Source organism: Microchirus variegatus (genome assembly GCF_963457635.1).
Source record: "Microchirus variegatus genome assembly, chromosome: 15".
Lineage (NCBI taxonomy): Eukaryota > Metazoa > Chordata > Actinopteri > Pleuronectiformes > Soleidae > Microchirus > Microchirus variegatus.
Genome location: NC_139816.1, coordinates 13,516,579 through 13,531,510, shown reverse-complemented (window position 1 = coordinate 13,531,510; position 14,932 = coordinate 13,516,579). Strand labels below are relative to the sequence as shown.

The 14,932-nt window shown below is 41.2% G+C and overlaps 1 protein-coding gene across 1 annotated transcript in view; it reads right to left on the bottom strand.

Annotated features, from left to right (window-relative positions):
* The window catches only part of sema5a (sema domain, seven thrombospondin repeats (type 1 and type 1-like), transmembrane domain (TM) and short cytoplasmic domain, (semaphorin) 5A), a 124,181-nt gene that overhangs the window by 54,173 nt on the left and 55,076 nt on the right, over positions 1 to 14,932 (bottom strand). Inside the window, exons 5-9 of the mRNA XM_083901966.1 lie at positions 13,407 to 13,469; positions 10,531 to 10,629; positions 5,197 to 5,410; positions 3,572 to 3,857; positions 2,302 to 2,437 (exon numbers count right to left, since the gene is read on the bottom strand). Of these exons, the coding sequence (XP_083758092.1) occupies positions 2,302 to 2,437; positions 3,572 to 3,857; positions 5,197 to 5,410; positions 10,531 to 10,629; positions 13,407 to 13,469 (798 nt within the window). The remainder of the gene's footprint in view (positions 1 to 2,301; positions 2,438 to 3,571; positions 3,858 to 5,196; positions 5,411 to 10,530; positions 10,630 to 13,406; positions 13,470 to 14,932) is intronic.

Below are 14,932 nucleotides of genomic sequence, written 5' to 3'. Positions count from 1 at the left end.
TACATAATGACATGTGTCTGAAGTTTCCTTTTGTGTTTTCGTCCTTGCATTGCATGCACAAGTATTATATCCTCAAGTGTCGGCCGCCTGATCGTATTTCTGCCACAGTGAGACAAAGTTAGGCACTGGTCATTGAGGCTCTATGACACCCGTGAATGTGCAGCGAGATGGATGTTGTGATTTTCATGGTACAGCCAAGGTGAGGGACATCATTTGGCTGAGGGCCCATCCAACACCCAGATGTCCCGCTCATCATCAGGGCGCCGTGCTCTGCCAGGATGATGACTGCCAGCGAGAGAAATGGTTGTTGTACAACATGCTTTTACAAAACGGTCTTTTGTTCAAAATGCATCCAGTTATTTGAGATTTTTAGCATTGCAAATCTGATTAGAATATTTTCTCAGCGCTGGCAGCAAATATAATCAAGTCATTCATAATGTTGAAGGAAAACAAATAACAAACAAATGTGTGCTCCTCTTGCCACGTATGAGATATAACACCACTTCCCATCGGCGTTTGACTCAAGAGCCTAACAAACATATTTCCTGTCACATGGAGCTCGACAGTGAATGTGTTCTTACAGTAAATAATTACAGGGCGACAGAAACCCTATGAAACACAGCGGCGGCATTAGCTCCTAATGCAGAGCGAACATGACTCATTGCCTGAATAAACCCAGTTGGATCAATCCGTGTGGTTCAAATAAATGGGGGATTTTCTCAGCAGACAGACGGGGAATTAAGCTCTCAATCAATGACCAGCGTGCGTGTTGTGATGAGTTCACAGTCATAATTATCCCTCCTTGGCAGCAGTCTATAAACCACTGTTTTTCTGTGTTCAATTATACCTTTGAGTGGTCAGCCGCTTTTATTGGTGATGGTCTCCTGCAGGTATATATATATTTGTGCATGTACATGTGTACAGGTGTGCGCACACAAAGGGATGAAAAAAACAACAAAAAAAAACACGGCCATAAATCCACAGCTCGTAAATCTAATCCCCCCCCCAAACATTGACAAATGCTTGATTAAGATGTCACCGGAACCTAGATAAAGTGTGCATCAGTCGAGCGGGTGAGGAGCAGCTATTGTACCACGGTTTAAATGAGGAGATGGGGACAGAGCTGGTGCATCCTTGAAGGAACACAGCCTTATGAGAGCCTATGGTATATAAATGTCCTGCTATTATATTCCATCAATGCGTGGAACAGGATAAATCTATGATCAGCACTGACCAGATGGTGAAAATTGGACGAGCTGCTGATATAAGTGAATGCAATGACACATGTGAGACGCTTCATGTGTTTTAGATTTGTGAACGCACGCATGTGTTTTTTTTTTTTTAGTCCTGTCACAGCTAACATTTCTTCTGCATGAGCATGTCATTATAGATAAAGTGTGTGTGCGCGCGCGTGCGTATAAGTTCTCGATAGCAGGCATCACGAGCGCTCGTGCGTCTGACGTGGAAACATGATTGAAAGGGACCGTGATGGGAAACACGTGTGGAAAGGGAGACGTGTGTCACCCAGTGGCAGGCAGGCGTCAGAGGGAATTCAATCCCTCATGGAGGGCTGCGTGGATTAGCTCCCTCAATATCTGCTAAGCCTTTTACAACTGAGAGCCACTTCTGCTGCTAATAAAGCATTCCCTCTGCGTCATCAGTATTGCACTGTGCCTGAAATCGGGATGAGGAGCCCCACTGTGGCTTGAATTCCCACCCCCTCAGGTTTCAGGACAGAGAATAAACATAAAGTGGCACTTGGGCAAAAACAATGACAGCGTATTGGGAAAGAGTTCAAAGAACAAGGTTCAAGGACACAGCTATAATGTGTGCGTTCAAGAGCAGAGAGAGTGGGGTGAATCAAAGAGAGAGGAAATTAGTGAGAGTGACACTGAGGCAGGTTTGTCTGGTGAACACAGACGGTACATACCGTATGCAAACATTTCCTTAGGCATGCACCCAGCTGTGAATACTGCGTGGCTGATTGGGCAGCGTGCTGGGGATAAATTACCTTAAAAGTGATTCTGAATGCAAAATCACAGGGTGTTCTTAAACTGCCTGACTGAACAGTTGGTCCACTAGTCTTTGGTGCAGACTAAAAAAAACTATTACCATTAAATTCCACAAATCCTTCTGACTTTTGTAATCCTGTCAAGTTTCCTCAAGTGCCAACAATTTAAAAATGGAAATGAATCACCCCAAAATTTGAAGTTAATAATTAAATGAAAAAAGAACATGGTCACACATAGTTCATTTTGTTCATATTAGCAGACTGCATCGTTTCACCGAAAGTGTTCTTACTTGAAAGTCCGGGTTGGGGTTGGGGTAGGGCAGCCACGCTGACCGCGAGTTCTCCTGGTACTTGAAGGGCCCGTTGAAAACCAGTGAGATGGCACTGAGGTTGAAGGCACACACTGCAGATGCAGCAATGCTGTTTCTGAATGTCAGGAGGAGGGAGGAAGCATGGGGAGACATTTAGAAAAGGACACCACGGCACCAGCAAGGAAACTTTACTCAGCTTTTGTTGGTATTTTGTAAAGCTGACCTCTCTGTGTTCATTGGATTCGGTCTAAAATACAAATCAAAACCCTGAACAGACAGATGCAGACACTGGAGGAAGTGATTGTCATTATTGGACTCTCCATCAGGCAAGAGGACACAATTAAACTGCTCAGCTTGTCTGATTAACTGTACAGATCTCAGGCCTGAAATACAGCTTTGACTTTTTAAGCTGTCACTTTCAACAAGTACCATCTCTTCCCTCTGAAGAGACGGAAAGAATGAGAGTATTAACTCTCCGCTCAAAATGTGAGACTTCGGCACGATGAATTATAATCCAATGTGGCTGTTCATTAAACTGTGTGCCTGCAGGGGGAAATGTTTCCAGTACCCTTCAAAAGCCTTCGTTTTCAGCAATGCGAAGGCATTGACCAGAAAGAATAGATTACTCAGCATTTAACAAGTGCATCTGCATGTGTGTGTGTGTGTGTGTGTGTTCATTAGGTTTAAATGTCAGGTATAACAATGTGCAATCATGTCTGTAGATAGTATGGATGTATATAAGGGATATATTTACCCTGTAAACAAGGTTGTTATCTCATTCAGTTTATATGCTTATATTATATAATGCCAAAATTTTATAGGAAGATAGGTGCACTAAACATGTACCTATGGAAAGTGAGTGAAAATATAAATTTGTATGAAATCACACTTTTAAAGAATTACTAAATACACCACCTAAATTATTTAAATAAGCTTAAGGTGATTCGGTGCAAAGGTGACATTTACTACACAAGAAGTGCATGCAAATTATAATTAAATTACAAATCCTACATAGAACATAGATGCTAACTTACAATGAAATAATGCCAATAGTTTCTCTTAATATTCTAATAGTAAATATGCTGTTTTTCAACTAAAACCTCTACATGATTAAATGTGCAGTTTAAATCTTTACAAACAACCCATGTGGATAACTTGCTTCATAACGATAAAAACATTAGCTAATGGTAAACATCGGATGTAAACACTGATGGAATCAAGTCGTTCTCATTTGTCTTATTTTACTCACACGTTGGTAGTAAAAATGCCGTAGAGCAGCTCCAGCTCCGGCAGGTAAAATGTTCCTTGCAGCTCGTTGTAGTTAAAGGGGATTTCTCCAGGTCGGGAACAGTTTAACCTCGCCTTCATGAAAGTGGTCCACGTGTCCTCGAGGAGGAATCGACCGCCGATGTCGTTTTTACAGACACGCCCCGCGCGGGAAAACACGGTGCGGCCGCAGTCGTGCTCCACTGCATTCTCTCGGAAGAAGAAGTAGGTGAAGTTGCCGATATCATAGGAGGACACGAAGTTCGGTTCTGATGGAGCGGAGAGGGAATAAGAGGAGCAAAATGAGTGGGAGGAAAGAATAATACAGAGGTAAAAAAAACTGCAGTCAAGAGAAAGACGGAGTGCGGGGAGAGGAAGATGAAAAACCAAACGAAAATATCTGGTGGTGGGAGTAAGAGGGAGTGGGAGAGAGTGACATGCTATGACTGATTGACTCAGTGTGTGTGAGCGTGCAGCCCACACAACAGCAGGTGAACAGGATTAATAACTACAGCTCTTGTTATTAATGGCGTTGCGTTGTAATAAGAAAACTAATTTTTCACTCCCCAGTCCTAAAGGTTAGGATGAAAAATGGCCAAAACCGGTGGAGCGTAATAAGTCCCACCCTATCTGAAACACGCAACCTCCATGACACACCGCCACGACAATAGACGTTCATCTTTATGTATGACACGATTGGATTTAAATTGCACACTTTATTCTCGCTGGCAGTGATTTAATTCACCTTTAAATGAAAGTGTCCCCGCCCCCTCCTTATTTAAACCCTCTTCTCCTCTGTACCTTTGGAGGGCAGGAGTGTGGGAGACAGTGGGGAAAAAAAAAAAAAATCAATTTGCCATAAAATTAGCGATTAAACCTTTTTTCTCTGAGGATTGCTGTGGAGAGCAATGTATGTGGCGGGGGTTTTAATTTATTTATTTCATTTTATCCTAAATGTGAATCAGATAAAAGTCACTTGCTGACAAGATAGTGATTCACCTGCTCGGCTGCAGGCTCAACACCTTAAGCTGTCTGAAGTTGCTCAACCTGCACTGAGGAGTCCGGTGCCTTGAGAAGGTCTGAGCTTTCACGGACAAAGACATCGATTTGGGAAAAATATGATGCCTTTCAAGGGAAAGGTGAGCTGAATATAAAGATTTTCCAGTTGCCAAGTAACTTTACAAATAATTGTTTTTACGGCTATAAGGCAACAGAGCAGTTAAAAAGATTTTAAGATTTAGTTTTTTCAGCAATTGGAACTTTCCAATTTTCTACATTATCATGTTTATCCTCTTTATGTAACACACACATGATTGGAGATTTAGAATATGATTTTTTGACAGCTTTAAACCGCTTTTTGTGTATGCATTGAACTTTATTATTTTAAGAATAATAAAATACATGCATTTAGTGAATAAAAATTCCAATAGTAAAATAAGAGGACCTTGGGGAACGCAAGCTCTTACATCAAGGTAATTATGCCACTCATTTATGGAACGGTTAGTAATAAATCACAGCCTTGGTGAAGTGCTAATTGCATTGTTTCACATTGTGATTTTGATTTGAAAATGATTAGTTGTATAAAAGCGTAATATCTCTCTTTCCTACCATTGAGCCACTTGGAGTTGTACTGTGCAGTGCGCAGCGGTGGGAGGCCGCCCAGGCTGCGGTAAATGGCGGGGTCTCGCCCGGAGAAGTCCATGGCGGTGGCGGCATAAAGCTCCCCGCTGGAGGTGATGAGGGCGGTGGAGTTGTGGAGGGGGTTGTAGGGACATCGAGCCATGCCGCTGATCTGATCATGGATCTCGGTCAGATTTGTCAACTGTTACATGGATAGCGAAAAAAGGATAAAGTTAAATGTTTGAAGACCATGCCGACATTTCTTGGATTCGTGGAACATTGGTACTAAAAGAAAAAAAAGAGATTTTAATAGCTTGCAAGAGTTTTTGAAAGTGAAAACAAATTACGGAGAATGGAATAAGATGCATTTTCGTCTTATGTCTAAATAATGGGCAGCAATAAAAATTCAAATCAGAGAGGTATGGTAACATTTTTGTTTGTTCCTGCAAATATGCAAATGGCGCAGACTCAAACTAATACTTCATCTCATTATATTTTTTTTTTTACATCCACTGTGAAACACACACGCACACACACATGCAGACACACACTGAGACATATAAGAGCAAAGCCTTCAGGAGTGGAGGAGTGGAAAACATAATCAGCAAACACATTAAGAATCATTAGCAATGTGAAACACACGAAACAGAGCAGATGCCTCAAGTCTAATGTCAAGTAAACCACCTGTTAAGAAAACAATAAAATTAAAATAGGCAACTTGAATCAAATTGCACTTAAATGCTGTTTCCCCCTGGTTTGATTACTGATGTCTGCACAGGACAACCAGCTGTTAATAAAATTAATAAAAATACATTTGATCTAAAAAGGCATCTTTTAGGTCACTGTACAAAAAGACAAGATAAAAATCAATGAAGTCAAATTATAGAAAAACAATAAATCGTATTAAAAGAGCAGTTTAGTACAACAGTGAGGTCATTCCAGGATTAAAGTGAATATGCCTGTCTGAAAAGGTGAGTTTTGAGGCTGGATTTGAAGGAGGTGAAAGAATTGGAATGTTTTATGTCCTGTGGCAGAGAGTTACGGGGGGGGGGAACAGCTGAAGGTTATACCGTTATTACATTACATTATTAAGAAGACATTGTGAATTCAAAGGAATCTTGACGTAGGAGGGAGAATTCGTATTCTGCTTTTCAAATTGAAGTTAAACCAAACTGCCTGTTTTAAAAAAATTCAAATACTTTCCAGCACGACACTGGCTTTGTCCTGACGCACTGCAATGGTTCCTACTTAAAATAAAATGCAGGCTTTAGCTCAGTGACTCAGCCTTGAATACCAAAATGGACTAAAGCATTTTTTTTTAAATCCAAGATGTAATTACAGTTTGTGGTGTGAACGAAAACACAGTCTATGAGGATTAGCGCACGAGGTTTGGACTTCCTTCCAAGGTCATCCAAATGTGGGCAAATGTATGATGCAAACAGGGAAGATTGCACTAATTGCAGGTTTTAAAAAAAAAGGCAGTTTGAAATGGTTCCATTTCCAACAATCAATCAGATTCTACACTTTTGACCTGATTAGAGAAGTCTTTAAGGGAGCGCAAAAGCTTCACCTTGAGAAATTTGAGGTCAATCTCCCCATATTTAAAAAATAAAATAAAATAAATGTCCACTGAATAATCTGAGCACAGCTCTTCCACACAGGACGGACTCCATTAAGGTCTTGTGTTGCAGCGAAAAACTGGCGACTGCTTTAGGCAATTTCCTGTTGCCGGTCAATTAAAATGAAGGGGTTCTGTTCATTCCTGTCACCTCTGCTTCATCCACACCACCAACAAAACAGAGCAGCTCTGTCTGAGCTCGACCCGTCGAAGATGAAAGCCCGGCATTGACGGCGACTTGCTCTGTGGGACCGGAATATCCATTTTGAGGTCAACTGGGTCATTTAGAAAAACAAGGAGTGATAAATAGATGCATCCGTTTGCATTTTGAGGAAGTGGAGAGAAAGTCGTCTCTATTGTGAGTCCGGCAGCTGCGCAAGTGAGACGCTAAAGAGACAGAATGCAACCGATAGAGATTTTGTGGAAAGGCAACAGCTCACAGTTTAGACAGACTGCTGAGCGTGCTATGTATGATGTTACTGAGATACTATGATGGCAATTGAGAGGATTTACAGATACAAGCAATCTGAGATCTTTTAATGAAAAAGATTTTTCCTGATAATCCACTGCGCAAAGCCATAATGATGCATCCTGGCAGCAATCTGTCAAGTGGGCGTGGAATGTCAAAGTCGTTATCTCGAGCCTCTCGGCAAAAGTTACATCGACATTAAAACGGCTGAATTATTTCATGAGGACAAACTTCTATGAAACTCGACAGCTGACAATGGGTCTCCATCCAAACGGAATGCTCGGAGAGAACTGGGCGAAATAAAATACAAATGAAAACATGGTTTGTTTCCTCTGTGTTTGGGCTGCTAATTATTCAGTCTGGTGCAATTAAACCGCTGCAGACCACGAGGAGACACACAAGTCAAACTACAACTGGTGCAAAAACAACTGTTTTTATGGTTTTATCGATGCACTTTTCCACATCAGCTTGGTGTGACAACCGTTTTAATGATACTTGAGTTTTCTTTTTCGAATATATTGTTTGCAATGATGTTGATTATATCAATTAAAAATCCAAGTAAAACAGATTGATGGAAACTGATTATATACGGTTTTCCCCCTAAATCACACCCTAAAAATCACAGGTAGATTTCATATTTGTCGCAGATTTTGTTTATACTTTACTTTACTTTTTAAGCTGCATCATTTTTTTGCTGCGTTTGTAGACAGTGGGCATGTGAATTTATTTAGCGCAGGGCATTTTACTACATTATACTGATTAATACAGCGTATCATAAACTTGTGCTGCACCTCAAACTTTATTCAATAACCTATATGATGTATGCTTTGTATTAATGCAAATATGTGTAAACAGTATGTATGTAATATTATTTAAACTGCTGCTTGATTGTCATAATAATACATCACTTGGAGGGGGTTGCGGGTAATGATAATTTAAATAAAGTAAGAGTAAACAGTTTTATCCACTTCCAACTTGTCCGCAATCACTTCCATATTAACATTCTTCACCATCGGCAATCTGACTATGATAATTGTTATTGGAGGATTAATATGGAAATTGCGACCGAGTTTGGGAATTAAATCTTTTCTGGGGAAGCGCAGGACAAGGTATTGACTTTTATAACAATACTCCTCCTTGCAAATGAGAATAAAAGAAATAAATTTTTCACAGATTGCAGTTGCAACCCACACATAATGACAGTCATAACTGACAAAATAATATCCTCAGTTATATTCCTTGCTTGTGCTGTACAGCTGAAGAATACCATATTCATAAACCCCCAATATAAACGTAAACCTTTCATTGTAATTTCTCTGAAAAAGAAAGTTATGGCATAATTACCTCTTCGAAAAAGCTTTAGAGAACATTCAAATCTGTCTTGTTTTCTTTCTTTTAATCACAACACACATCTCTGATTGAGACATCAATGAAGGATTTGTCGCTAAAAGATAAGACAACTTACCCATTATCAATAGGACCGCAGTCATAATCGTTATCATGTCTGTCTTTAATGGTTAAGCAGAGGAAGCTCCACAAGTTCTGATTAAAATAAAATATTCCGCTCCTACTGTTCATCAAATGTGATTCTTTTGCTGTTGCCAAGCAGTGTTTCATATTAACTAATGGTCAGTAGGTAAATATGACGGTGCCTGATGAAATACTGCTGTAATAATGTCATGACATTTCCACTATGTGTGTTTTCACAGTGGTAAACAGCCATTATGAGCCAGTGACCTTTGGATGCAGTGCTTTTTGGACAAAAACAAATGTCATCTTAATGGTAAACTCCTGCTTCCTTATCCTCTGAATTCCCACAGCACAAGCCAAAGATATTTGGTATGGTCCGATCGCTATTATGTAAACCGCACTACCCCAACATAAATTTGGTCTATATTTAATTCCAGTAAGCCCTTGTCATCAATAACTTTCTCATTTGGCACTTCGGTTACAGCAGTGAGTCCGAAACAGATGGTTCATTTTGGAAAACATGAACCCAACTGAAAACACAATGAGAGCTTAAATTGAAAAGTCAGAGTAAAAATCCCTTTAAAACGTGGGGTTATAAGTCGTGTGGTATTCGAAAACGCATTAGAGAAAGGAGTGAAAACACCACACAGCACTTAAATTAAAACGTGAAAGAAAAGACAACATACGTTGATACAGAAGATAAATAATCACAGTGACTCGGCACAGTGAAACAAGGACTATTAAATGTTCAACGTTATTGTCAGTAACGATCTAAGGCTAATATTGTGATTGCTGCATCTAACTAGGAGAATGTAAGATTCCTTAAAACAAGCTTAATGAGATTCATGTTATAATTAGTCTAAATCTCTGACTTCACCCCACAGGCAGAGAACAGTTAGGTGTTCTGGTGCAGTAAAGTGTGATACGACAATTAAGACTCAATCACACAATAATGTGTTGTTCTTTTCTGACCTTATACCTTCTAACATCGTCACTTCAATTAACACTCCAGTCTTTTTATTTTCGGGTGTTATCAGACTTATGACTTATTAAGGTGCGATAGTGTTCTATTACAGCTTTTTGTTTTGACAAGTTGTGACAAAGCAATCACATTTTTTTTTTTTTTTTTTTATCATCTCTGATTTTCCACTGCATTTTCAGATGCATTTGACGTTCACGCAAAACTGTGACAAGCTGTCTAAATAACTGTTAAGGCAATATGCTCTCTATATGCTGCTTTTTTTATGACATTCTTTTTTTAAGAAGAAGGAATATGATAGGTGAGGATACAGTGACGTTTGACCACCTTAACCGAGCTCACCACAGTGAAAAACTATTCTGTGTCATCCCATAGAGAACATTTGAAGTGGTTTTAATGGGAATACAGGAAAATCAAATGATCTGCCGTCCGTGATAAGCTCATTCTGAACAAACTCGTGACACGTTCTAATTGCGCTCTAGTGCATGTTGTGTATTGAGTATTCAAATGTAAATACAACACAATACATATTTGACTTTGACATTTTAGATTGAAGCTGAGCTTCCCTTGCTGTCTTTAGAGCAATCGCCACTGGTCTGGACACCCGTTGATGATGCTGACACACGAGCAACATACAGTAACACACATTTACATGATGTATTATGCAGAGGAGCTAATGTGATCATTTAAATAGTAATGGTTCCTTGAACTGTGTAATGAAACAATTTGTCTTTGTATGAACGTATAGTCAACTCTCGGAAGCATAAAGCATGCAGTTGCTCCTACCGTTCGGTTGGTGCAGATGGGGGTGAAAGCGTTGGTTCCACAGGTAAACAGCCTGTTCCCATTCACCAGCAGCACCCTGATGTAGTTCTGGCATTCCTCCTGTGGAAAACACAACGGGACAAATTACAGTGAGCGCCGGTAGCACCACTATCTATTGACAAGCAGCAGCATTAGGCGGACGGACAAATTACACCTTACGCCAATAAATGAGACAAAAACCTGCAGCTGCAGGAAGGCTACTCTAAAACGTGACCAAGCCCGACAGAGTCAAATCAAGGCTAATGGCCACTCGGGCTTAGCCGTGTCACATCTTAATTCAAGAAGCGGCAGATTTGGAGAGGGGTCTGAAAAAGCTGGAGAACAGATAAATTCAGTAGGCGTGGGAGAGGTCCACTCGGGATTAGCTTAGATTGGTCAAATGGCGAAATGGAAGTGTAGCCTCTTATATACGTGATTCAATCATGTTTCTTTTAAGCCATACTCTCTTCATCAATCAATTCAACCCACTTGTCTCTAATTTATGGTGAAGTACATGCTCACCACTCTGGTCTTGGCTCACTCGTGGTTTTGGCTTGACTTTTGACTTACAAACCACTCTGGCCTGAGTTAAAACACGCCTGACAAATAAAGCCAGACTGATGGGGAGAATGACTGATTCAATGACTCGGTAATGAATGCTGTGAACTCTCAACAGAAGGCTTTAATGCAGGGGTACGGGGGGATTAACACAAACAAAAATCAGAGTAAATAGGACAGAGGCAGTCAGTGATCACGTCAGAGGGTAGCATTTGTCTTTGGCCTCGGAGTAAACGGGTCTCCTCCTCTTGAAAGGGGCACTGGCTGGGTTGAAGGGGGGGGGGGGCGCTCCTCACACAAATCACACAAATTTTAAACCTTGTAAATCTGCTTTTTTTCTGAGACACTCAAGGTGCCCAGGGCAACACAGTACCCTCCTCCCCTCAGCCGTAAGACTGTGATTTAGGGGTGCAAGACACTGCACGAGAGGCTGGAGTAAGGAAAGGAGGGAATTTTATTTCTCCAGATCAAGATAGAAGGTGCACAGCCAAGCTTCTGTATGCAGGCATTTGTGTGCATACTTCTTTAAAACAGAGGACTCGTGAGTGTACATCTGTGCTTAAACTACTGTATATTCTGTGTTATTTGCACATCCTGTTTGCTTATGAATGAGCATGTGCAGGAGCGCGGGTCTGCATAATTTAATTCTCTGCCGTTTGCTTCTGCAGTAAATAACGACATATTAAATATTTGCCTAGCCTCACAGTCTTGTTTATGAAAACGTCCTGACAAATGCTGCACATCCTACAGAGGCTGTTATGCTTGGCTCTCACGCTATGTATATATATAAAACAAAGCAGAGGCAGCAATCAAGTCCTGTCAATTCAATTCCATTGTCCTTTCTTCTCCTGGTTTGAATAAATCAAATACACGAGAGAGAGGAGAGAATAAACACTTGTAAATTCACTCAAAACCGAGGCAAGGTACGTGAAAGAGATGATATATCGCAGCTCACTGTGCTGGGTAATAAACCATTGAAAGCCCTATCATCTGCAGGAGTATGAAGTCTTTTAATGCTATTCTTGGTGAACAGCAGCCGATCCTTAGAAGGGAACAGTGAGCAAAACAATTTGACTCCACCAGTCAGCAGTGACTCTCAAGGACTGAGGTAGCTTAGGTCTGTAATTCACTTCAGCTATCTTGTGCTGGCCAGCCCCGAGTGTGCCTATTATGGGTCCCTAACCACCTTTCACAGGAGGATAAATACACAGCGGTGCACACACACACGCACACACACTCACACACACAGTGATCAGGGCTGGGCAGTTCACCCACAAGTCAAGTTCAGCTTGAAACCAGCTGTTGGGTAGAAAGACCATGCCGGCTAACCACAAAAATATACAGTTAAGCACAGAGAGAAATTTCAAAAACAATAGGGACTCCAAAGTCTTTCCAAAGTCTCGAAATAACTGTTAAGGTGTGGTTGGGAATCGTTTCACTTTATAACAAGTTGATTTAAATCATCTTCGAGGTCAGTTGCACACACACACACACAGCAGGGATTTCCAGTGGCTCTTTGGCCCTTGGTCCAAGATGCTTTCAGGCTGCATTATGTATTCAATATTTTAGTTGTGATGTGCTTTCTGGGGGTGATTCCACACTGCAAGTAAAGATAAAGAGAACTGACTTTGTTTGTTTGCTTTGTTTTCTTCCTCTATAACTAAGCACCACTACGGCTCTGGTGGGAAATTCGGACAACCGGGGCGTTCAGTTCCTGTGGCAAAGCATTCATCCGTGAGTTGTTTTTGTAGATCACCAAAGCCACAGGAAAATTCTCAACAATTGTCAGCTGTTTTGGAGGATTATTGCTTTACTATGAAATGACATTCCATTTAAATTATTTTTATTTGTTGTTTTATTGATTTAAAGTAGTCATCGTCTTGGGCTCTGGGTGACCTCTCTCACAAATCTGAGAGAATGCCACTTGCTATGTCATCAGGATAACCTTAAGTTACACTCCGACATTAAATTCTTAGCCACACTACTGGCTCGGGTAATGGCAGTCCAATGTTCCCACTGGGCATAAATGCAGTCCCAAAGAGCCAATAACATGGCTGTGGACTCTTGTTTTACAACCATGGCGTTAGGGCTGAAATATGTTGACGTTTTTTCAGACATAAAATGTCAGGTGAAGAAATGTTATTGTGCTATGATGAACCCACACCTACTTTACAGTTTTTTTTTCTGTTTGTTTTTTAACAATGCCACAGCTGAAACTTTTCCTCAAAGTAGTGACAAGTGTCTGACACAGCAACAGAGCAGTGTGACATTTCAAAGGCTCGGTCATCACTTAAACTCACCTCAGATTTGCCACGGCTGAAGCAGGCTCCCTTGGTGAACTCATCACAGCGCCACTCGGCCTCCTGCAGGGAGAAAGAAAAGCAGCGTAAGCTCCCAATAAACCATCAAGAAGAAGCAAACATCATAGACATTTGGCGCCATGTCACCAAGAACCATTTTGAAAGCCACGCTGGGAATCCAAACAGGACAATGCCTGTGCTCTCGACTGTGGTGAAACTCCCACCTTTCTGAAGTCATTTTGATGTCTGGTGACTTTGTCTGAAAAAGAGCAGCAATAAAAAAATGCCACAGAGGACAGGGAAACACAGAAAACAAAGCCCTGATGAGCTTGATATGGCGTCAGCAGCACTGATATCCGAGCGTTGACTCTTGTGGGAGGAATGGATTATGACGGAAACAAACTGTAAATGCATTACTACATTGTTACTGTTCTCTTAGTCTAACACTTGCACAAATACACTTAAACTACACGCGAGATTGAAAGCCACATTACATACCGACACGAAATCCAATTAAGGTACATATCAAGCAGCGCTCTCGAATGGAAAGAGGAAGGTGAGCGAAGAGCTGAATGCCAGTTTGATTTATGTGTGAGGGAAATGGAAGGATCTTAAGACACAACAGGTGAATCCCTGGAGTGGGATGTCAATGCAATTTACATGTGAGCAAGAAACAGAAGGACGGCTTTTACATTTTTACAACAGGAGTGGGAGAAATAAGAAGATACTAAAACCTTGCTCTGTCTCCTCCTAGGGTAAAGACACGTCCATGTTCCTGTTTCGACAATTTAATTTCAGCATGACCTCTGGGGAGGGGTGGGGGGGTTTGGGGGGGCTTCCTCAACGATAGAAGTTATCTATTTATAAAATGAGAGATGGCCTCGCGAAAGCACCGGGCCGCTGAGGTAGTCGCGCGACAGTGACAGGCAGAAGTAGCCGTTCACTCCCACCAGCGCTCTGCACGAGTGGCCGAGAGAGGAATACTTAACAGCAAAGTGGCCGTTGCAATAATACACTTAACACCAAGTCACAAAGAGTTTCCAACAGTAAAACCAGCCATTTTCTTAGAGATATAACTTTTCTGGCAGTAATAACCTGGCGAGTGGCCAGAGCCTAAGGACTCCACTCAGTTGGAATACGGTAAATATCGCTAACTGGAGGAGAATTTTAGATTTCACCTTGGAATCGGGACTATTTTATGCCAGGACAAGAAAGCAAAACCCCCTCAGCACTTTCTAAAAACTTCTTTTATTTCCTTTTTGTGAAGGCTCTGGGAGTTTCCTCTGTTTTATGGCAAAACCTTAGCGTTTTTGCCTCCAGAAGCCTTCCTACTGTAAGGCGCAGAAACATCTATATGTACACACTCACACACATCAAATAGGCCGTAAGAGGTGTGAGCTTAGTTGAAGAGAGCTGTGGGTGTGTGGTACTATACAGAGAGGATTAGATATGGAGTGTTAACGGGAGCTGGATTGGACTGTGTGTGTATGTGTGTGTGTGTGTGTGTGTGTGTGTGTGTGTGTGTG